The sequence below is a fragment of the Crocodylus porosus genome, unplaced genomic scaffold (assembly GCF_001723895.1).
Source record: "Crocodylus porosus isolate Cpor-Errol unplaced genomic scaffold, CroPor_comp1, whole genome shotgun sequence".
NCBI classification, from domain to species: domain Eukaryota; kingdom Metazoa; phylum Chordata; order Crocodylia; family Crocodylidae; genus Crocodylus; species Crocodylus porosus.
Window position 1 is genome coordinate 181329112 of NW_017728886.1, and position 24576 is coordinate 181353687.

At 41.1% G+C, this 24576-nt stretch overlaps 1 protein-coding gene across 6 annotated transcripts in view; it reads right to left on the reverse strand.

The window, feature by feature from the left end:
- The window catches only part of PTPRM (protein tyrosine phosphatase, receptor type M), a 728011-nt gene that overhangs the window by 3868 nt on the left and 699567 nt on the right, over positions 1-24576 (reverse strand). For 3 of the 6 annotated variants that reach the window (XM_019546207.1, XM_019546215.1, XM_019546231.1), the window contains 8 exons: positions 22554-22708; positions 20817-20952; positions 19537-19686; positions 18884-19057; positions 15204-15335; positions 9126-9251; positions 5994-6172; positions 3652-3787 (listed from right to left, as the gene is read on the reverse strand). In XM_019546207.1, coding sequence (XP_019401752.1) covers positions 3652-3787; positions 5994-6172; positions 9126-9251; positions 15204-15335; positions 18884-19057; positions 19537-19686; positions 20817-20952; positions 22554-22708 — 1188 coding nt within the window. The remainder of the gene's footprint in view (positions 1-3651; positions 3788-5993; positions 6173-9125; positions 9252-15203; positions 15336-18883; positions 19058-19536; positions 19687-20816; positions 20953-22553; positions 22709-24576) is intronic. The other 3 variants (XM_019546223.1, XM_019546197.1, XM_019546235.1) reach the window with 1 other exon arrangement.

Here is a 24576-nt window from a genome sequence, read left to right on the forward strand (position 1 = left end):
AGGGGCAGCAGTGAGGGGCACAACCCGGTGCTGCTGCCCACGCTGCTCCCGTGCACACTGGGGAAGTGTGGCAGGGCAGCGGGGAGCTCGGAGCAGCCAGCTTTTTGTACCCCCCGCTGTGCCCCGCCGAACTGGGTTCCAATGCTGCTTTGCAGAAGTGGTGAGGGCAGCACATAGGGGTGCATCACCAGTATGTGCTGCCTCCCCGGAGCCCGGGGCTGGGTCTGGGGCTGGGAGGCAGCTGGGGCTGGGGCTGAGGCCAGGGCCGGGGCAGAGGCAGCAGATGTTTGCAGCTGGCCCAGGTTCTGGGTAGCTGCTGACAGCCACAGAGCCTGGGCTGGGGAGCCAGGGGCAGCAGGGTTGGGGGGCAAGGGCTTTGGGTGGGAGGCAAGGGTCATGAGCAGGGCTGGGGGGCAGGGGCTTTGGGTGGGGGGCAAGGGGCACAAGAAGGGCAACCTGCCATGTACCCCGTGCCTTCATTTTGTTTTTCTGGCATGCTGGCACTCTGGCACCTTCCAAGGTAGGCATTGTGGGTTTTTTTTTTTTTTGCCCTGCCACACTTCCCCAGTGTGCACGGGAGCAGCGTGGGCAGCAGCACCGGGTTGTGCCCCTCACTGCTGCCCCTACCTGCAGGGGAAGTGTGGCAGGGCAGCGGGGAGCTTGAGTTTTTTGTTCCGGCCAAAAAACGTTGCCTGCCCCATGTTAGATGACAGATATTTAAAGCTTCTTCAGGGGATCCAGCTGCAGAAAGAAATATTTATAGGCCTCATATTGGTAGACCCTGGGCACATCTACATGAGACGTTTAGTGCGCACTTGATTAATTAACTGTGTAATAAACGTTTCAGTGTCTACAGGTGGGCCCCTATTAGGGCACACAAAACTAATAAAATCCGCAGCAGAGTAGGACTTGTAAACGCATGCAGTAGCACAAGTGTAGATGCTAACCAGCTGGCTGGGGCATGAGGGTGCTTCAGTGCCAGGGCTGCCTGATGCGTAGCCCTGTGCTGAACCACCCTTGTGCCTCAGCAAGCCCCTCTGCAGCACACTGAGCCTGGTCAGATCAGCTGTGGTTCAGGTACACGTGCAGATGTGCGCCCGGAAGCTTCTCGGGAGCAATAAACTGCAGAGCAATGCACTCCACTATCTATTGCTGCCCTGTAATGGCATATGTAGATGCCCCCCCCAACATTTTTTAAACCCTTTCGACATCTGTCAAAAAATATGCTCTAGGATGTGTTATTCATATCATGACTACAGAATTTCATGTATTTGCTGTACTAAATGAATCCAGCATTTAGAATGTTACACTTGCTGGAAAGCAATTAAGAGATGAATCTGTAAGAATGCACCATAAAGACTGTCCTTGGTTCAGTTGGAAAATACACAGTGCAATAATTTTAGAAAGCAAGCCTAGAAAAAAACCGCTCATGTGGCCCTAATAGTATTGAGGTTGTATACATGGTCTTTCGTCAGAGGTCCTTCAAGTGTTTTACAAAGGAGGGTTAGCATTATTATCCTCAAATGGCAGCTGGGGAAACTGAGGTAGAGACCTTAGCTCAACCAGCTTCACAAAGCAAACAGCAAGTTTCAGCATCAGGAAGGGATCCCAGATCTCCTGACTTCTCTTTTCATCAGTAAATAGTGTTGGTTCCCAAGCACATTTTAAAATGAATTCCCTTGAGCTACTGCTACATTCTCTTACAGTACACTGGATTAAGATTTAGCAATCCTGAGTTTCTTTCTAGTTTTGCATCTGGCTTGCCAGGTAATGATGGGCAAATCACACAACTTTTCTGTCTCAGCTTCCCCATCTGAAAAATGGAGGTAACAATATGGACTTTCTTTGTAAAGCACTTTGAGATCTGTTGACAAAAAGTGGTATATCAGAACCTGTTAGTTCTCTTTTTATACCTATTTGATGAAAGACTGTTATATACTAAAGGAAATATTTATTATTTGATAGCAAATAATACAAAACATCTTCCACAGCAAAGTGTGAATCAGTGCAGTGGTACGTTTGCAGAAGGCTGCCTGAGAAATCTACCCCTGCAGGACCATTACAAAACCTTGTTTACAGACAGTGTTTTCTTCAATCATCCATTTCCACCCAAGTCATTTTATCTTTATTTCTGTAAAATAAATAAATGAGAAGGTGCAAAGATCTGTGGGCATAAGCTCTGAGACCAGAAAACAGAAGGCATGCTAGGTATACCTATCTAAATTTGCATTACCTGAATGGGAAAGCAAGACAGTTCTCTTTATATCTGGGAAATATTCTCTTGAGAATTCTGAACAGAGGAACAGGAGCTAAAAGAACTTCGCCTCCACCCCCAGGGCAAAAGCTGGGAGCCTCTTCATTTCTGGAGGGCTGAGACTCACATTACTATCTTTCTACTCCACAGTGCCAGGTTTCACCCCCTGTGCATGCATCTCATGCTTCTAGCACAATGTGGGTTCAGCTTAGTTCCAAGTTTGACACCAGATGTATATAACATCCTTCTTTTTGATGCCTTGATTGGGAGAAGAGACTAGAAATTCATGGTTGTGGAGGTGGGGATCTTTCATAAGACAGGTAGGTGCTGCAGGCTTTGCGGACCTGGGTCCATTACACAGAAACCAGAAACTTTTCCTCCTTCTGGCCCATCATCGCCCATTAACAGTTTTGCAAAACCCCTACTGTCAAGATGTTCAACATCTTAGCTCACACTGGGGGTAGAATTCTCTCCTAAGAATACAGGGAGGTAAAGGTAGAGATTGTGACATTTCTGACATTTTTTCCTGCCTCCTTCCTGGGGACTTTGCAAAAAAAACCCAACCCACAGTTCAGATCCAGTCAAGTGAACCTGTGTTAACCACAGCTTAACAGTGAACTCCAGCTAAGTTATGATTCTTTAAGATGCACAGATCCTGCGCTCGCCAATGAGAGTTCAAAGCCTGCCAGCTTTCTCAAAACCACAGTCTATGACTAGGTGCTTTAAAGGCAGTACACATTTAAAGTCCACTAGCAGTCTTCAGCTATATTGGGTGGCATTATACATCCTTCTTCAAATACAGAACTACATACCAGAATATAATACCTCCTGCTTTAAACTGTCCTCTTGCGTCACAGAAGTTGCTACTTTAGCACTTCTACATTTAAAAAGATTTCACAGAACACTCTCTATGAAAATAATTGCACATGGCCTTTTGTTTCTGAACTCCTTTAATCTTTCTATGAGATAGAGCCACCATAATTAAATGCAGTATTCTGGATGTCAAACTGAAATTCATGACTCTGATAAATATTAGGCGATTAAGCTATTTATAAAATATATAATTTGAAAATCTGGCATTTCATTTTACATGACTATTATTTCCTCTGTGCAAGTACTGCTCTCCACATGGATTGCTCTGCTAGAAAAGAAAATTAATAAGGATGTTCTGTAGAAAGTTTTAAACTATTTTGAAAATTCAAATGAACATAGACAAAGTCTCCTTGGGAAGAAAGCAATGCAAAAATACTCTTACAAGTAAAGTGATTTCATTATCCTCTTTGAAAATGACTTGCTTGCTTTGTGAACAACTCCCACTGCAAATCTTGGAAATCTCACCGAGTCTTATGATAATAAGGAATCTTTTCTATTTAGTGGTACAGTTAAAAAGCTCCTACCAGAAGGTCCACCATGTTAGGCTTATTATTCCTCAGTGTCTTCACAGCATGGAATACATCAACTGCCCTCTGGTGTCGAAGCATTTCACAAACAATGCTGATTGCACAAAATGTCCCACTGCGGCCACCTCCATTTCTAGAATAAAAGTGATAAAACGGCTCCATTATTTTTGACTGTATGCTACTAGTTCCTGTAGTGTCTGAATGTTTTACAAAATGAACTAATTCAAATATTGATGCACCAATAAACAATAATGCCCCTCAAGCCTGGAGAACTCTAACAGGGCTGCCATTTCTAAGTGAGAATAATGGGCTAAATTACTCAAAATGTCCATTTCAGAATACACCACCCTCAGGGAAGAGCGATGGGTAACACAGTGTTTCAGTTTTGCTGTAGTGTTTGTGTCTGCCTAAAGAGGTGTTAAAATAGCTATGCATATCCACATCCTATACAATGTCCCTTGACACTTCGCATGGCACCATAGTTAAATGAAAATAATACCCAAAAGGGTTCAAAAAATTCATGGATTTTGAAGTTTGGCTTGGGACTGGTTTCAAATGTTTCTGTTCTAGATGATGGAACCTTACTTTTGAACTTGAAAATCTCAGAGGATCTCAGAATAATAAAAGATCTGCCCAATCTTTTGTGTAACCTGTTTTGTTAGCTGGAGTTTTGACACCACTAGGTGGTGCTGCAATATTCCTCTAGGCATGGCATGACCCTTGGGCCACTAGGTAGGGGTACCAGCTCCATAGGAATGACTGCTATTATAACTGCTTGTGTTCCCCCTCCACCTACATTTTCAGAGGCTGAGAACCCAAAAAGATTTGCTAATAAAGCAGTGAGGTGCAAATGTTCATATTGTATGATAAAAATTAATAATGCTTTATCTTCAGTTATTTTTAATCTTCAAGAGAATCTGGAAAACCTATTATTTCTACAGTTATTCTAATCAGAGTCTTTAAGCAGCACTTTTCTGAAAATAATAAACCTTAATAATTACCAGAGTGCAGACTACTTAGCTAGCTGGTCTTTCAAACCAGCAAATGGTTGATTTTCAAAGGAAGCCACTATGTCGCACATCTGTCACATCCAGGCAGTATGAAAAGAATGCTCTCTGCTGCCAAAACATTGGCTGATATTGTGGGAATCTCTGAGAATTTTAATTAAAATAAAGTAATATAAAAGGATTATATTAGAGCCTTTTCTTTCTCTGCTGCCTGGAAGTGACGCGTGTGTGATGTTGTACAACTATTTAATATCATCAGCAACTGCAGAGATAACAGTAATTTGCACTTCAAAAGGGCCTTTCAGCTGAAGATCTCAAAACATTAATTAGTTACATCGTACAATACTCCTTTGATGTATATATTATTATCCCCATTCTACAGATGGAGAAACTGAAGTACGAAAGATGCCAAATAACTTGTCCAAGTCAGTAACGTTGGTAAATACAGAGAAACTTTTATACCTACCTCTTTAGTTTACAGTTTCTATTACATATAACAAGAATTGTAAGAACTTTATTTTCTAATCTAGGTCACAATTCATAAAAGCACTTAAGCATGTGCTTAAGCCCATCCTTAACCAGGACAACACTTTTAAACCAGCACCTAATTTGAACAGCTGAATTCCAGCTTCAGGTACAGAAGATTCAATTCCTGCAATTACAGCTAGTTGAGGGCATGTTACAAGGAACCCGTCCTAATAGACGGATAGTGGAACAGACAAAATAATGGAATAGAGCAGATGAGCATAGACATTTTGGAACACAGATTGGTAAGTATTATGCTGCCGTGATAAAATATATGTCAATGATTGATTTTTAACTAGATCATCCTCCTTAGTTTATCACTTCTCAAATAGTGTGGTTGTTTGTGTTTGGAGATGACTTTACTCAATCTACTTTTGTCTTAATTTTGTTCTGCCAGTTATGAATGCCAAATGACAAGCATTCTTAATTTGTGGGGGAAAAGTGCATTTTGCCTTCTTAAAGGTCAGGGTTTTTTAAAATGTATGCTCTGGATCATGTGTACATACACATTTGTGTATACAGACTCAGAATCATCCCTATATAGACAGGGAAACTTTTGGCCCTCAAACCTGCACATGGGGCCCTCAGGTGACAGGCTTCCAGGGTTCTTCCAAAGACCATTAATGGAAATTCCCAAATTCACACAATTGCTGATCAATGTTGAAGTGATCTCCTATGTACTTCAATTCCAAATTCATGGGTTAATTACATGGATGTCTCTTATTCTTTTGCAAGCCTTTCTAAACCCAACATACATATCTCTTCATATTGTTCCCTTGCTTGTTTACTTTCATTTCAACTACTTACAAACAGTGTACGACTGTACGTCCCTCCCCTCCATTGTATTCTTCCTGCCATTTCTCCACCTGACGAATAAGTTTTAAGAATGAGCGTTTGGACACTGGAGTATCCCTGTACATGGGCCATCCCAGGAACTGAAATTGTTGCACCATCCGATATCCATCTTGGGGCTGCAAACATCCAACCAACAAGAACGAAAAAAACAAGGCATTACTTACATTGTCTTCAATGGTATATAATTTAAGCATTTTCATCAATGTGAAAAGTTGTTGAAGCAGATCTCGGCTGACAAATTACTAAAGTAATTTCAACTGCCCTTGAGAGTTATGGCTTTTAATCTTCAGCAGGGTTATTAAGAACAAGATGTTTTAAATAAAAGGAATACACATAGACTAGAATAGAACAATGGGACAGCTGCAAGAGGCAGGTGAATAATGAATTAATATTACAGCAGGCACTTGATAGCCAAATATAGGTTGCAGTACAATTTCATTTTAACCTTTGTTTTCCCCCCAAGATCACATCCAGGTTTATGAAAAACCTTTCCATATTTCCATGCTATTTTTTTTTAAAGATAGTTTGAGCGAATCCTTTCAAGTCATTTTTGAAGCAGGTAAGAGTGAACAAATGGATTTCTCCTGTTAAAAAACATCTAACTGCAGCACTCTGTTGAAAGAGCTGAAGTTTGAAGCCTGCTGGTGGAAAACCTTCTGAACAGGAGTTTGCTCTGCTGATTAAAAAAGAAGGGAAAGGAAAATGGTAAGTGTTACAAAATTGTGGTAATCTTTAAAGGGCACAATAAGTAGGCAGAGGACAAAATGCTACTATAGATTATTTAGCATTTTCACTTTCGTGCAAAGTGACCACATTTAAGTACCATTTTTACATTTAATGATATATGAAAGTGTTAGCAATACAACAATATGAGCTATGTTATAAAAATTCGGAATAGATGCAAGTCAGATTGGCACTTCAAATATAGAAGAACTGAGGCAATGTAATCTGTGCCTGTACATGGGCTTTGCCTGTTTCCCTGGTCAGCCCTTCCAGTAACTGCCCCTCCTCTCCAATTAGCATGTAAATCAACATGTAAATACAAGTAATATCTTGCACGGAGTTTTTTACTCTGGAGCAGCACACACGTAGAAGTTGCCCCAGCCTGCTGCCTGCTAGCTAGCCCCACAGTGGAGCTCCCTCATGACCCAGCCAGCCCCTCCACAGTACAATGAACTGGGGGGAGCAGCCCTGGGCTGGCAGGCTGAACCCCAGGGCCCTTGCCAGCCAGGGCTGCTCCAACCTAGCTCAATGCACTGCAGACCTGGGTACATGTTCAAATGGCGCACCTGGGTACAATAAACTCTAACATAATACGCACCAGCGTTTATGGCTTTGCATTAATTGCGTGTGTACATGTGACCAGGAAAACACATACATCTGTTAACACTTCCTGGATGCTTGGATTTTTACACTGTAGAGATTACTGGGAGTCTGCTGGCTTCCATCCTGGCTCTCTGGTATGGGAAGTTGTGTCCCATGTATCTTGTCAGCCTTTTTCAGCAGTTGGCTCTCAATGGGCCCCTGACTGACCCAGACCTTTTTGACTAACTATGGAATGCTGCCTATCCCTTCACTTCTCTTGAGGATGGCTTCTCACTTCACTTGAAGGGCAGTCTCAGCATATTCCAAGCGCTCTGTATGGATGAGAAAGGATGGCTGATCTACTGCCTAAGGGCTGGGAAAGGATGTCTTATTTGCTCCGTTGGGCTAGGGACAGAAATTACACATAAAACAGTATAAGTGATCAGAAACTGGTTCAAATCTGTAACACAACAGAAGTTCAGTACACATTAACCACTTTCAAAATGGCCGAAACAGGTTTAACATAAACCTGGATGGATGTAGTATCTGACTTTACTGATCTAGGTTAAATCAGTTTACTGAACTTTTGTCCCAGATCCCCTCTAGATTCAAGTTAACTCACAGTCTCCCAGCATCCTAGGATGCTTTGTACCTCACCTGCAACTCCCCCTTGCAGGGTGGGTAGGCTAGCCTTGGCTCAAGCTGTCTGTTCCCGCCTAGCAGGATGTGCTCTAGCACCCCCAGGTTCTGGCATGGGCTACTGCAGGCATGTGCCTGTATTTCTGGAATAAAAAGTGAAGGTCTGTTCACTTGCTTATCAGTTCAATCTGTTCAGCTTAGACTAACCTACAAAGATTGAATTGATTCAGCCTTGGGCTTTTTGAATGTCTGTACTTAGCCCTGCTGCTGATTTTATGGAGACATGGGAGCAGTACTAAACTGTGAGCGTCTTACCTCCTTAAATTATTTCTTTGGAGGGTGCACATATTAACTGATGCATTTAAATCAGCGTGCACATACCTGGAATGGGTCAGAAACATAAGAAACACACCTGCCTTCTTTTCTGTAGTTAAAGAGTCAGGTAATTAAGTACAGAAAGATGCATTCTTCAAGCATAAGCATAAAAAGATGCAAAACCTGTAGTCTTTAAAAAAAGGCCAAGTCAGTTTTGGGGTCCTAACTTAGGACATCTTAAGGGGGACTGATTTTCAGAAAGTTGATGCACCAACACTCTGTAAGAATCCAACTGCTCTAAGGTGAGGCAAGCTGGAAAATAAAAATGAGGGTACCTAAATTAATCAATACTTAGTATTGAAAATTTAGGTCAGATTTCTTCCACTGAAGCCATATGTCCACACACTGTTTTTTCTAACCTTTATTTCTGGCTGTTTATTCACTAAGTTTGAACACACTGTTTTTAAGATGGAGAAAGTATTACATGCATAACCACATATACAAATGTGCAGAATGCCTGAGTGAACACTGATGTAACAACATTGATTTTATGATTTCCTGACTAACAGTACAATTTCAATGCTGCATTTGTCTCATTTACATTTAATAAACATAACAAATGCATCTGGCAGAAACAATATTTCTCCTCTGATTACATATATGTGAACTTATTCTGATTATATGTATGAACTCTATATTTATAACATTTTGCAGGCTGTGGAAAGTGAGCTGCTGCATGGGTGTTTATCTTTTGCTTCATGTGACCTTGGTGGTTTTTCCATTTAATCAGATAAGACTATTGTATTTGGTAAATAAGGTCCTTACTCTGGCTGCATTATAAATTCGGAATATTCGGCTAATTATGTCTTCCTCTAAATCAGCCGATACAAATTCCACTTGAATAGGACCATGTCGGTGCACTCCATTTTCTGGCCAGTACTGGGGACATAACTAGTGAAAATCAAAAACAGATAGACATGGTTATTTATAAGAACTGTGTGAACGCATTTTCCCAGTTTTTGAATAAATATTGTTTTAATTAAATTGTGTTTTACCTCATTTATACCTTTCTGCTTTTTACAGTGTTATTTAAAAAATGCAGTTCCCAATATCTGAGCCAGTTTTACAACATCCCATTATACCTTTGCAAAATAAACTGAACCAAATACTGACAGACCTGAACCTCATGGTTGCAACCATAATTCTTTATAGAGTTTGAAATCATATTTCTTCACCCAGCTTTGATTAAAGAACAGGATACTGTATTTTCTTGCATATGACATGCCCCAGAATATAGTACACATCTTGCTTCTGAAAGGCACAATGAAGATAAAAACATCTTTCCTTGTAGTAAGGAACAGTGTAGCAGCAGCTGAGCCTGCTCAATTCTTTTGCTCCTTATGGATCACTGCAGATATTAATTTTGGTTTTGCCTGGTAAGGCACAACCTGCTCTTACTGTATTTCTCACACATAATGCACACTCTAATTTTCAGCAGCTGTTTTTTTGGGGGAAAAGGTACATATTGTATGAAGGAAAGTATGGTACAACAGAACGTAGGGATGCCATATTAAGCACATCTAAAGCAAGATGTGAGACATGAGAGCAAAGACCTGATATCTTAAACTGTTCTGTGTTAATAACAGGTCGAACCACAGCAGAGTAGTAGATTGTGATTATAAATGGTGCTTCTGCTGTCAAAGCTCCAGCAACTACATTCTGTCCTCAGTTTAGTCCCAACCTGGTGATACTGCTGTCACCACATTGCTTGAAAATTTCAGCCGTCAGTCTTACACTTACAAATACAACTTTACAGAAGTAAATGTATTCTCACTTACGTTGACAAAAAAATTATCTGTTTTTGATTATAGCTCACAGAGGGGTAGTAATATATATCCTAGGTAGTAAGGGCAAAATCCTATTTCACTATAAGAACCCAGATGGCAGTTATATGGTCACAGAGCTGCAGATTTTGGCACTTATGCACAGTTTATGATACAGCACGGGATGTACAGGTGCACACATGCTTACTGAGCATGCCCAGCAGGACTGTTCCGATCAGGCAAGTACATCATACACTAACTCAGGTGTGCCCATACAGCCAGGCAAATCCGAAAATAGTAGTTTGGCAAAAACTTATCGTGGCTGTTTGTGGCTAGGAAGCTTTCAGTGCTTTAGCCCAATAGCTTAGTTCTTCCCAGAGCTCGTGGCAAGAGAACAGGAGATGCAGGTGGGAGTTTGAACCTACCTGTCTCAGTGCCCAGGAAAATGTTCTAACCATAAGTAAGATATCTACTCTCCTCTTCCATGCACCTTTTGAGCTGCTACACCTTGCATTTAACAGTCAGGCTGCACATGGACATCACATTTATCCCAAGACAAAGTGCAATTGTACAGATGTCTAGGTCTGTTGTCCCTGGATAAATCATAAAGTTTCCCAGGTAAGAAGTAGAAACAGTTTATCCTGGTATATTTCAAAATACATCCCGGGATCACAACATTGAATCAATGGCAGAAAAGCAGCATTCTATTCATCCACTCACTAAATCCTGATTAGAGAGGCAATGTGTATACACACCGATTGCAGGATATTTTAGTTCTGAGCTAAACAAGAGGACCTTATCTAGGGACAAATGCAAAATCTGTTCTAACCTTTATTGGATAAAATGTATGGATAGGAGTGAGGAAGTTTCTGACATAGTGGGAACAAGAGTCCATGCCTGAACCCAGAGTCTCCTTCCTTCTAGGGCAAGATCCACCTCATTGGGCATATCTACACACAGAATCATAGAAATAGGGTCAGAAGGGACCTTATAGATCTTCAAGTCTGACCCCCTGCCAGGGCAGAAGAAAAAACTGAGCTCAAATGATCCCAGCTAGGTAGGCATCAAGCCTCCTCTTAAAGACCCCCAGGGTAGGAGCCAGCACCACTTCCCTTGGAAGTTGGTTCTAGCTCCTAGCTGCCCTAACTGTGAAGTAGTTCTTACGGATGTCTAATCTAAACCTGCTCTCCAACAACTTGTGGCTGTTATTCCTTGTTATGCCAGGGGGCGCTAGGGGGTGCTCTCCCAAACCCTTCTGGTTCCCCCTAGTGAGTTTATAGACTGTCACCAGGTCCCCCCTCCTCATCTGGCTGGGTGGAGAAATCTGGCCAGGAGCTGTCCCACTTAACAGGAAATACTGGTTCAAATCCCTCTAGAAGACGAGGACCTACAACTTGAGTCCCCTCTTCGCTGGGAAAGAAGACTAAACATTTAGCTACTGGGCTAATATGGGGAAAGGTCTTCCTCCATCACTGTCATTTTGGCTCTGGCTGGTATGCATGTAGGCGTACAGGATGGGGTTTTTTTTGCTAGCCGATGAAAGAGAATCTGAAACTGCATCAGTGCCAAAAACTGCAGTTACATAGCTGTATAATTGCTGTTTAGGTGCATGAAGTGAAATGACTACCATTACTGCCCAGAATATCTATTAATATTATTTTGTGATTTGCACTATCTGATGAGATTTATTATGGCTTAATAATATTGGAACAATAACATTTAACCTTATTGCTTTAGAGATCAGTTCAGTAGTTTGCTATGGATTCTCTGATAAAGCCAGTCTATGCATTATGCATTTTGCAAAGAAAACCTCGTGACTTTCATGGATATCTGTAGCTGTTCAAAGGTAAGTTTGGCAAGTATGTGTCAAAAATAAGTATGAGCATGAGGAACTTGTACTTTTGCTTGCTTGCAGGACCATTAATCTCATATTTTGGAACTTCATATCATTAGTAAAACAGGAGTGGTCTTCATTCTTCAGTACTGCTGTTGGTGATCCACAGCTGAGCTCACAAATTGCACACGTTCCAGCTGTTGTTTTGCACACCTTAAGAGCAGGGAGGCATAGTGAGCTACATTAGTCAGAAGTCAAGTAGAAGTTAGGGTAGTTTTGCACCTTATAGACTACTCAAAGGCTGTGGGGGGTGGCAAGACTTTTATTCATGAGTCTGAGATTATTTTCAGAGTGAATAAGGAAAAACATATATATAACGTGTGTGTGCATATATATGTATGTATGTATCACAAGATTTCATGGGCTGAGGCTCATTTCATCAGATGCTCTGAAAGTGCACAAAGCAGGATATAAGAAGGAGAGAAATTTCAAAGGGCAGAAGGGAGGGGGAGAGAGGGGAGAAAGGAAAGGGGAAAGTGGCGTTAATCAGGGACTAGGGATTTTTTTCCTATTACCTGGTTTAGCTTTTGTGACCCCTTTGTTCCTTTTGGTTTATGGCTTGCTTGCCTCATCCAGCACTGCCCCCCCTCTTCTGTCTTTTGTATTCAAATTTCTCTTTCTTCCTTATACGCTGGTTTGCACAAATTATTTTAAAGCATCTAATGAAGTGAGTTTAAGCCCACAAAAGCTTCTGCTACATATATACTTTTATACTTTGGTTAGTATATAAGGCGCAAATCTACTCTACGTTTGCACATCTTATGATAGTCATCCCTCTGTAGAGCCAGAGATTACTGCATTTTAAGAATACATAATATTAAATTTCACAATTCAGAAAATATGCTTCCATTTTTAAAACACATAAGCCACATCCACACGTGCATGAATGTTTGGCTCCCCAGGGACAACTATCAGTGGTGCACCTTGTGTCACCACCAGCTGTCCCCAGGGAATGCTGTGCCATGGGCCCTTTGGTGTGCAGCAAGGTACCCTGGGTGGGGTAGAGAAGGCTGGGGCCAGCTCTGGCTGGCCTGGCTCTGGTTTGAATGGTGCATACTGCCCCCGTGTGCAACACTGCTTTTGCTTCCTGTGGGGTTTTTTTGATCCCTGGATATCCACATGTCAACCCCCCCATGCTGCTCCCTTGCAGTGCTGAGAACAACTGAATGTACGGTATGTGGCACCACAGATGCTGCAGCTCACCTGGAAACAGCCATACAGTCCAGAACAAAGAGCAAAATATTTTAGATTAATTTCTGTATGTAGTGTTCATTATAAAATGTACTAAGCTGTACTAAGCAAGACACTGTAACTACTGATAGCTGATGTAAATTTCCAACATACAAATCCTTTACAGATGCATACCTTATTGCAGGTCTTTTTATTATGTATGTGCATGAGTCTCAATAGCTTTTTGACAAAGTCTTAAAGAATCATAACTATGGAAAGGATGTGTATCAGAGCAATTTTGGGAATCAATGATTTTTTAAGTTCTAAAAATCTAGTGTATTCTGGTTTGGGTGTTGATGTTCATATATTTACCTGGACTTACAAGATGGTAGCAATCTTTTTTAGACCAAAACATTAATTTAAGGGGTTAAATCCTCACTTCAAGGGTTTACTATATAAACATTTCCCCTAAACAGCAGTATATTTACAGAAATATATAAATACAGGATTTATAAATAGCTAATGATGATAGTATAAATTGAGACGAATGTATGTCAATCCATGGTTTTCAGTAAACTCTGCCCTTCCCTGTTCTTTTTATTCTTTGAGTTTTAACATTTATTTTTTATTCAGATCTTGGCACTTGTGTTACAGAAAAGGTTTAATATAATGCAAATGCAGGTGGATTGCTTGACACTTTGCATGTCCCAAAAATGCATAAGGCTACAATATGTCTAAAATAGTCTACCATTACTGTATATTCCAAACACTGCTTATGATTCGCAAAACTCCCTTTAGCAGATTCTAAAAGTCTGACTCCCTCGAGTTTTTCCTCATTCACTCTGAAAATAATCTCAGGCTCATGAATAAAAGTCTTGTCTATTTTTTTCCCCCAGAAACAGTTAAGGGCTTGGGTTGAGAAATTTAGCATTTAAAGCTGTTTGGAATTTTTAGATGTTCCTTGGAAAGACCATACTGAAGATGTTTGCATCTTTTTTAAACAAACCATTCATGTTAAAATGAAATAAAAGTAAACTCCTTTCCATGTATGACTCACTTATTAAAAAAATAGCTGAATGTACTGAAATAAATACCACACGCAGCATATTGCACAATGTTAATTTAGGGTCTATCATAAAATATATATAAATTATGGGTTTGGATCACTGCAGCACTATTTCAGTGTAATGACAGCCTTATGCCATCAACACAAATCAAATTATTTCAGCATAAAACTTGGAATCAGGTTTAAAGGTGCTTGGGTCTTAATTGATTACCATTTTAAAATCATTTAATTGATTACCATTTTAGTGATTAAATTATCAGATGGACAGTTGAAACAAATTGAAGCTCCTCACTTCCCGTCCACATCATATCTCTAAAAACAAAAATGGTAAGGCAAGAGCAACTCCTATGTAAATTAACCAAAATTGCTCCATATGTCCCATATACTTGTCTCATTCTTGTTTTGTAGAGATCATCTCTATGGAAAGAAGATAGCCCAGTCTCCAGTTATTGTCTTTCCACAATGGTGTCACTTTGTGCCAAATATGACACTGATTTTCATGAGGGGTACAACTGATTTCATGAGGGGAACAACTGCCTAATAGGAGATAGACAAAATTGCCAGTTCATATCAGACAAGCCAAAGAGAAGCAGTTAATTTCTGTTAACGACTGTTGGTTGATATTAGCTTGTTTTAAATTTGAGGCAAAATCTTACAGCCGAAAGGTTCCAAATCTTATTAGCAATTCCCAAAGAGTGCTGTCATTGCTAGGATTAAGTTGCATATGTATATTTTTGTAGATTTATATTTTGGTGAAGTTGATGGCCCTATTTATTCATCTTTCCCTCTGCTTATCCCCAAGCTACAAATCAATTTTCTAGTATCCTAGTGTTTAACGTTGTTTTATAAAACTAATTATGTCCTAAAGCTGTTTTGAAGCACACGTGCTACAGTACTTAAATGCAAGCATTACTCAATACAGTTTTATTGGAGCCATCCCTGGGACTTACTTGTGCTGGATCCACATCATTCAGCATAACTATTGATGTGCAGTGATAATCTAGGACCAGTCTCCAGAAATCTTTGACAGTATTTGGTAAAGGATGCTGGGTAACTATAAATGCTGAAGGTTGTTTATAGCTCTGCAAAAAAATAACAAAAGTGAACATGATAGAATTGATAAGAGGTGTAATCTGTCCAGTAAATTGTCAGTAATGGATCCAACTCCTAGGATTAGAAGTATTATTTTTATTCTGAAGATTACTCAGAGTTTTCTGATATTCCCTGATATCTTGTTTGCTTGCAAACCTAATAAACTGCGATTCTTATGGTTTTTCAGATCATATTTTTAAAACTCCTATGCCCTAGGTTACAGTAGGCAAAAGAAAACAAGGAGACAGAGAGAGACAGACAGAGAGAAGCAGAATCTTGCCTCGGAATAGCACTCACAAAATCCTGCACAAGTTTGTATTCACGACAGACAGATTAATTGTGACTGCCTGTTTTTGGTTGTTAGCACGAGTGATTCCAGTATAAGGAAATTCCAAGTAATTTCTATGAAATATTGTTAAAATTGTGTCCATCTGGCAACAGAGCAGTATCTTAAGAGGACAAATGCCAGATTCTTTCTGAGTTTAATTATTAGCCTACATCACTCATTGAACTATCAGTGAACTTCTGTACACAAGTATAGACTCATGTACTTCCTGACTGCTGAAGCCCATTCCTGGTAGAGGACTGTCACAGTCCCCACTGCCAACTGTTTTGAAAAAAAGCTTGTATACACTAATCTTAAACAATTCTGTTTTTATATCAACCGTGTGGCCAACTGTTTTGAATCTTCCCTTAGCAGATGGGTAACTGAGAAGATTATTGGGAATCTCAAAGAATCTAAAGTGTCATTTTGGTTATGGGGTTGAAGATGGTTCAGAAAACCCCCCTCATTTCTTTGCTCAGTGATCTCCTTTTAACAGTGGATAATCATCAGGTACCTATACTGCAATTATTACATCAGACATGGGTAAGAGGAGAATATTGATTTGCCTGCACTTGCATACAGAACAGGGCTCCTCTTAAGGGGCTCCACCTTTCTGGCTATGAGACTTCAGAAGGTTTTAACTGGACAATTGTTCTTTGATATGACCCTTCACGGGACAATGCATCATCCTTATTGTTCAAAATAACATAGAGCCATCAAGAGGGTTAAGGAGGGTTCATGGATCATGCCCAGCTCTGAGTCTCCTCCTTTACACATGCAACGGGGAGAGATTACTTTGTCCAGTGTCTGAAGGACACTGGGATGCACAACTTCCAGCTCGTGGCCCATTCATTATAGAAAAGATTCCAGGGTCATGGCTGGAATAGTAAGTGTACCTGTGATTTTGGGCAGAAAGAAAGGCCTTGATGTGGCCAATTCAGCTGCCATAAGTTTGACAAGTCCCAAGGATGTTGCTGCAGGGCCAGGGGCTGTTGCTGAAGCAGTACTCAGCTGCCTGTTTCCAGGACCAGAAAAATGGAAAGGTAACAGAACACCCTTGCCCCTTGTAGAACAGCTAGGTTGGTTCAGGTATACATGAGCTGCATCCTAATAATTTGACTTCACAGGTAAACAGTTTTTAAGACAAGAACTTCAAACATGAAACTAAGGCTTCACACCTTTGTACATTCACAGGACAAAATTATATTGAACCTCTAGGACAGGGGCAGGCAAAATATAGCCTGCAGGTCGCATGCGGCCTGCCAGGCCATTCTATCCAGCCTGCAGAGCTCCTAAAATATTTTGAAAAATGAATATTTATCTGCTCCTGAGTGCCTATCAAAAATGACAGGAGTTAGGGGCAGTAGGACCTAGGGGAAGCTGGCAGGACTCAGGAGCAAGGCTGGACCAGCTGCCTCCCACCCCTGTTCCCACCACCTGGAAGGCTCTGCAGCTGCTTTCACTGCTTCCCTGCAGGACACTCCAGCACCATGTGGCCCCTGTCTGCATCAGTGGACTGTGCCAGTACCCCAGGGCCAGGAGAGGGAGTGGAGAGTGTGTGCGTGTGCGCGCAATGAGGGAGGGACAGAGAGAGCAACGAGGCAGGGAAAGTGTGTGTGTGTGTTCATTTGTAGGTGAGTCCCACACACACCCCAGCATACCCCTCGCACTGCCATACACTCAGACCCCCACACCCTCTCACACACACCAGCCACCCTCCCCCCATAAGCCCCATATCCACCCATACCCCACATATCCACACATGCTTCCCTCACCCAATACCCCCCACACCTATCCACTCCCCCACATACATCCACACCCCACAGCCCCCCACAAACCTATACCCACTCCCCCCAACTCCCCACAATATACAAGACTAAGACTTCATTTTAATCTATTGTGCAATCACTTCTATGTACACTACACAAACACATGTAAATTAGGACAAAAATATTATTTTCTGAAATCAAATTTATGAATGTTGTAGATGTTTGATTTGTAGAATATAATTTGGTATTTTTCTGGTTCCAACATGGCAAAGCCCCTTGCTGAAAGGAGCACTTCTAGGGACAAGGGAGGAACTTCTGGTGGCAAAGGTCAGGGCTTAGAGGGCGGGACTTCCAGTCTCAAGGTGGTGATCGGGGGTGGGGCACCTGTCAACAGGTGGGGCTACCCATGCAGCCCTTGGCAGCTCACCAAAACTCAGTAAGCAGCCCTTCGCCCAAAATAATTGCCTGCCCCTGCTCTAGGAGATGTGAGATGAGTCTAAATTAGAGATGATGTATTCTAATAAGACTTCTACCACTGATTTATTGTGTGACCCTGGAACAAGCTAATTAAGCTCTCATTTCCTGTTTTCTTAACCATAGATATATAAAAACAACAACTTACCTAGTTTTCACAGGAATGTTTTGAGATCTAACTATTGTTAATGCAGTGTTTTGAGGTCTTGGATGAAAACAGCTGTATAAATGTAAACTATTATTACTCCTATTATTATTCAAAATTTACTTTCTAGAAAGGCTATTTAAAATGAATACCTTCTTTCCTAATCTCTGTTTTCTTGTTGTGTATGTTTGTGTGACAACTTTAATTACTCCAGCTCTAAAATGTTAGCGATACACTATAAATACCTGAAGTGTATAAAACACATTAAGTGTCTTTTAAAGATATCCTATTATCACCATTAAAATTATAAAAGCTGCATTTAAAAAAATCATTTCCCTGTGAACTGAACAGGAAATGCTCATTCAGACAGAAATAAACAGAAAGACTGAAGTAATGGCTTGTGTACTATCAGTGATGACAGACAATTATTTTTTTCTGTTAATTACTGTGTAAATCAGAAGGAAAGGGAACTAAAATATTGCTGCAAATCTTATTATCCTATTTAGCTCCCTTGGTGACTTAATAGGTAACTCTTTTTCTCTTAGGCCAGATGGTTAAAAATTCAAGCAGTAGAGAGAAATCTAGGCATGTTTCATTTATCAGTCCTCCCTGACTAGCTCTTTCTGTGTGGTTTTGGAACCTTGGCTGTGACATAACATATGGGAGATCCTAAAAGTACTCAAGAGTTTAAAGATTTTGTGTCATTTTTAGGAAAGTGAATGAGAAAGATTTGCATCCTCTTGTGCTGACTATACTTTCTGGTATTTCTCAATTTGGAGAATGGTTTATTCCTTCTTTATTATTAATGATTTGATGGGGGCTTACATCCATCAGTGCAGCATTAATGTAGTTACTGCTTTCCCCATCTATTGTGATGAGGAAAGGCAGACATCTGTCTGGAGGCAACACATCCATACAGCGGTTCTTCTCGTGGTTCCGGGGTAAAAGTGCTATACTGCAGTCTTCCACACGGAGCGTTGGAGTCACCATATTTAGAGTCTATAAAAAAAAGTAAACAATGCATCAGCAAAATCACCTTAGTATTAAATGCACCATCAGCTAGTTAAATGCACCATCAGCTAGATTTCTCGATCAACTCAGGACACTGTCTCAGAAGGGAGTCTACATACGTAGAGATTAAAATAAAAACAAACAAAAAACAAGTTGGGTCTGGGAGCAAACATCCTGGACTACAGAACATGACCACATTAGAAGAAAGAATCTCAGGAATGAGCCCCTGGAGAAACAACAACAAAGGAAAACCACACAGTATTTCTTCTTCTGTTGGTGAGGAATGAGAGAATATTACAATCATTTTTATTGTCTGTATTTATTATCCCACATATTTCAATGGAAATTTGACACTGCATTGCTTTGTTCTGTTGTATTTTTCCTCACAGACCTGATCCAAAACCTTCAACAGGCATCAGGCCAGGCATCATACTATACGAATCCATGTTATACTACCCACAACTTACCCGAAATTCTTCTTTGATCTGGCTTGAGTTAGTCTGAGGATCAAGTTTATTCATTTCATAATACACGGACCTAACTTGAGAAGCTGGGATAGATGTATCTCCACACAGGCAGGCTTCCAGTATTGCATCATGGATGAATACATACTGCTCCTGGTCAAGTAATTAAAACAAACACTGGCTTAGACAAACCACACTATTAATCCCCAAGTAAATAAGAATCATCTAAAAGGGTCTGATTCAATACCCACTGAAAGTCAGTGGGTGCATCTACATATGCAATTAGCATGTAGTGATAAACTCTGGTGTGAACTCCTGACCACAGCATCTTCATGTTTGCCTGGGACTGCAGCATGTTGAGCCAAGGCAAATCAGCCCCAGCTTAGCAGGGGGTCAGAAGGGTCAGCCTGCCAGCCAAGGAATGCTTTGACCCAGCTCAGTGTGCTGCAGAGGGGCTGGCTGGGGCACGAGGGTGTTGAAGTGTGGGACTAGGCACCAGGAAGCCCCTGCACTGTAGCACTCTTGTCACTCAGCCCCATCACCATCTACACATGCATTTCATCGTACGTAACTACTCTGCTATAGGATAGTACTTGTGTCAGGCAGTACTATCCTACATCAGAATTAATTAGTTTACTGTAGCCTAATGGCACAGCACATATACACAGTGACCCTTTACTGCAGAGCTAATTAGTCAGCTCCACAGTAAAGTGTCTCATGTAAACATGCCCAGTGTGACCAGTTTACCCTGACTTTGATGAACGCTTGATAAGGCTTCAAGGTAGCAAAAGTAGCTTAAGAAACATACTGCTCTATAAAGAAAAAAGTGTGGAAAGGTGGGTCAATGATAACAATAAACAAAACAGCTAGTAACCTGTATACAATAAAAAAACAGCTTTTATAACTGTGTTAATTTGAATTTTTCTTTTTTGCATAAATGCATGTATACTTTCATGCAAATGAAACTCAGAAGTGACATGTCCCAGAGTACTGTTTGGTTCTGAATCAGTAATATAGCTTTTAATGACAATTATCATCTGCCAAATCAGCAACATTTATGCAACACCTCTATGTATGTTTACAGGCAAAGTTTGGCTTTTTTGTTCACTTTACCACATCACATTATTTTCCCTGTGTTCTGGCAGGTTGCATATGATATAAAGGGCTGACCTTATTTTGTTTTGTGTTTGAACAGTGTCTAGGACAATTGAATTTTGGTCTGTGGGCTATAATAATACTTCCATTGTAAAGTACATGATACTATCAATTAAGGATGACAATACCTCAGTTTGCACCATGTTAACTCTTCTAGATCGAAGCTCCCTGACACAGTTGTATATGTCTACAACACCTTCTCTCTCTGCCATATCTAGCATGATGTCAATGACAATAAAACATCCAGTTCTCCCAGCACCAGCACTAAAATTAAGAACAGAGACAGCAGTTAATGAGTTCTTAGAAAATGTCAAGTATTGAGCTCAATCCTGGAGGTATTCCCTGAGCGGGTGACGTAACAAAGGACCAGGCCCAGGAGTGACTGTGATGCCCCCGGTAGACCCTCAGCCCCTTTCTTGCCCTATTCTTTGAGCATCCTCTCCTTTGCCTTGTGTGCCATGCCTTAGTATAAATATATACTTATAAAAGGGAGGCTGTCCCAGGAATCCCTGAGCAAGATCTCGCTCTAATTGCTCACCACCTTAAGGACAATTTCATGGCCTCCTCATCTCCCCTTTTTGCTATGCTCAAGGCACCCAGATGTTATCTGTTTCCCTTGTTGGGATCTTGGCTCACTTAGCCTCTGTCCCTTCTCTCTTGCTTGGTCACTTAGCTTAGATCCACTGTGTTGGATACAGCTTCCGGACACCAGCTCTGCCCCCATACTTCTGGCCCCTTCTCTGCATTTCTCTAAGCTGCCAGGTCCCTAGTTGTAACCCTGGTCCTGGTTACGCCTTTCTTGGCATTGGACCCACTGGCCCTGGCTCTCTCCTTCAAATGTGCAGGGCCCACTTGCCCTGGATCTACCCCTTTGGGTACTGGACCACCCACCACAGTCCTGCCTGGCCTCTGTCTGTACCAGGCTTCAGCTCCCCTTTCAGAAAGCCTCTGGGCTTTAGCCTGTCCCCCAGGCCTGAGCCTATGGTGTCCTGAACCAAAGCCAAGGCTCAAAGTGCCAGTGCACCCCTGGCACCCAGCTGCGGGACAGCCTGCAAAGTGCCCCTCTGGTGCCCTGCCATAGTCTTTTTCCACTGCCTTTTCAGCTGTGTCCAGACCACCAGTTGAAACTGTAACCACTGAGTAAACCCACTGGCTAACACAAACCAAACACTTTCTGGGTTCAAACATAAAACAATGGTTACTACCTGTATAACAAGGTTTTCCTGTACCCCAGATAATATTCCCCTATAAGGAAGCAGCATTATGCTTGCCTTCCTGAAGACAGCGCTAGTGCCAGCTAGGAACCATTCTGCATTCCCCCTGCTCTGCAGATCTTGCGTTTGAAGTCTCCCGGGACAGACTGACTGTGTAGGCTCAGGCTCTGAGCCCCTGCCCCCTTCTGGTTAGGTGACTCAGCAGCCATCACAAGTGTGTTTGTTCTGACCCTACAGCCCTGCTTGCCCTTGTGGCTGCTTAGCTGCTGTTTGCAGCTTTTAGCCCCCAGGCAGCTTGCCTGTCTGTCCCTTATACCTGTTACTGCTGGCTTTTGGCTACAGCTCAGCCCACAGGGATCTAGTTCCTTAGTGGCTAGCCTTCCTTGAACCAACTCACCCTGCTGCAATTTCCTTTCAAGAAACAGAAGCCTTCTGGCTCCTTGTGATAGATGCCTATTGAAATCAAGGAGAGTTATGAACAAGGGGGTGCAGGTTAAGTTTTGCAATTTTTATTTTTGTTAGTTTAGTACCTTATTACATTAGTACCTCCACTGGCTTCAGCTACTTGTGGAGTACACAATGCAAGAGTGACAAAACTACGGGGCGAGTCTTGGGTAGAAACCCAAGAGAAGACATTTCCACTCTGCTTACCTGCAGTGTACAACCAATGGGCCAGCATTAGGCGGGCTCTTGGACTTGACCTGTCGTACAAATCCCAAAAGTCCTGTGGCATGGTATGGTACACCATGGTCTGGCCAGCCCGTGAAGTGAAACTGTCTGATTTCTCGGATCTCATGAGCACCTCTCTGTCCATATTCAAGTAAAAGAGAAGAATAAAAAGATCAGAATAAATAAGAATATGAAGAAGTTTCATTTGAAAGTGAGTTTCATATTTGGGGCTTTTCTTTAAAAAAAGTCTACTGTCAATCTTTTAAAGGCAAGGTAATGTGCAGATTTTTAACTGGAGTCAGAATAAAATAGACTGATTTTATAGTAACATGTCTGCGCAATTTTAAAAATATTCAAAAAACAAAAAACAAGCCCTAAGGGGAGGCATCCAAAACTGCAGAGTGGATCAGTGGCAAAGATCTATAGGAAGAAATCACAGGTGAAATCCTGAATCCATTGACTACAATGGAACTGTGCCACTGATTTTGTTAGAGCCAGGATTTCACCACAGATTCTCCTAGTTCTTGTGTCTCATTTTTCATTCCCAAGACGGAAAACAACCCTGAAAAAGTGGCACGTTGTTAAAGAATTAGGCCTTAAACCTAGAAAAACTTAATGCAGCTGCTTAACATTACATGAGTGGCCCTACTGGTTAGTTGTCTCTAGAGATCTATTTATATGCACAAAGTGTTTCCATTATCAGGGCTTATATCTCTTAAAGTTTTAAGCTAGTCAAAAATAGAATCCTGACCCTTACACCTTAAAATTCACTAAACCATCATATTTTTTCTTAAAAAAATACATCAAACAAGTCCCTCCCTAACAAATAAACTTATAAGTTTTCTTTTTGGAGCATATAAGAAAATGACCTACAGAAGGAAGTGGGTGAGAGACATTTTATCCAATTTAAATTCAGAAGCATTACGGGGGAAGAGATGTAGTGTTGGCCTTTCAGTTCTTTAAAGAAAAGTTAGAAGGAAATAAAAGAAGAAAAAGCAAATGTATTCTACCAACACTGCACAGAAGCTGCTTTTATCAGCTTATTGAAAAGCTAGGTACTGTTATATAAGCAGTGCCTAAATGAAGTCTTTTTGGATGGAGGGAATTTTTAGAAATAAAATATTTAAGGTCTTTTATCACTGTGTTTTAATGTGCTTATTCATGAGTGTTTGGTAATGAATAACTGTACAATCCTCTGTGTCCTTTTTTTCCAGTCCTGGTTAAGAAGTGAAAAGCTAACATCAAAGCATGGGCTTAGAAGTCAAAGAATAGAAATCACCCAATAGCTCATCTTCTTCAAAGTCTAACTGACTCTTCTCATCTGTTTACTAAAAGTGTCTAAATACTAGCAGACAACAGGCTGGAATGAATTGCAGAAAATATATATAATATATATTGTTACTGCAGTCAGGTCACAGTACTCATTCATATTTTACTATTAGTTTGAGAACTCCTTCATTTTCATGAGCATGCTTTTTCATGCATTGCAAGAACACAGACAAGCTCCATTAAGATAAAATAGGAATAGAAGATTCAGTAACTTGATGCACACACTTTTAAATATATTGGTTAAAGAAAAAGGAACCCATGGCCCAGTAGGATACTTGGCTGAACAGGGCCCAACTCATGTCATATTTGACATATACTCAAGAGAAACTTCTTATTAGTTAGTATTATAAGATGGCTATGGATACAGAGTTGACTTTTTAGTCCTCATTTCTGCAGCGGGATACAGGTAGCTGCAAGAGTTCCCATGCATGGATCTGGGAAGAAAAACCTGCAGCAACTTTATAGGCTTGGCAGTGCTACGCTGGCTAGCACTATGGAAGAAAGAAACTTGGGGGTCATCACTGACCACAAGATGAACATGAGCCTGCAATGTGATGCTGCGGCTAGTAAAGCAACCAAAATGCTGGCCTGCATCCATAGATGCTTCTCAAGCAAATCCCGGGACGTCATTCTCCCCTTGTACTCGGCCTTGGTGAGGCTGCCGCTGGAGTACTGC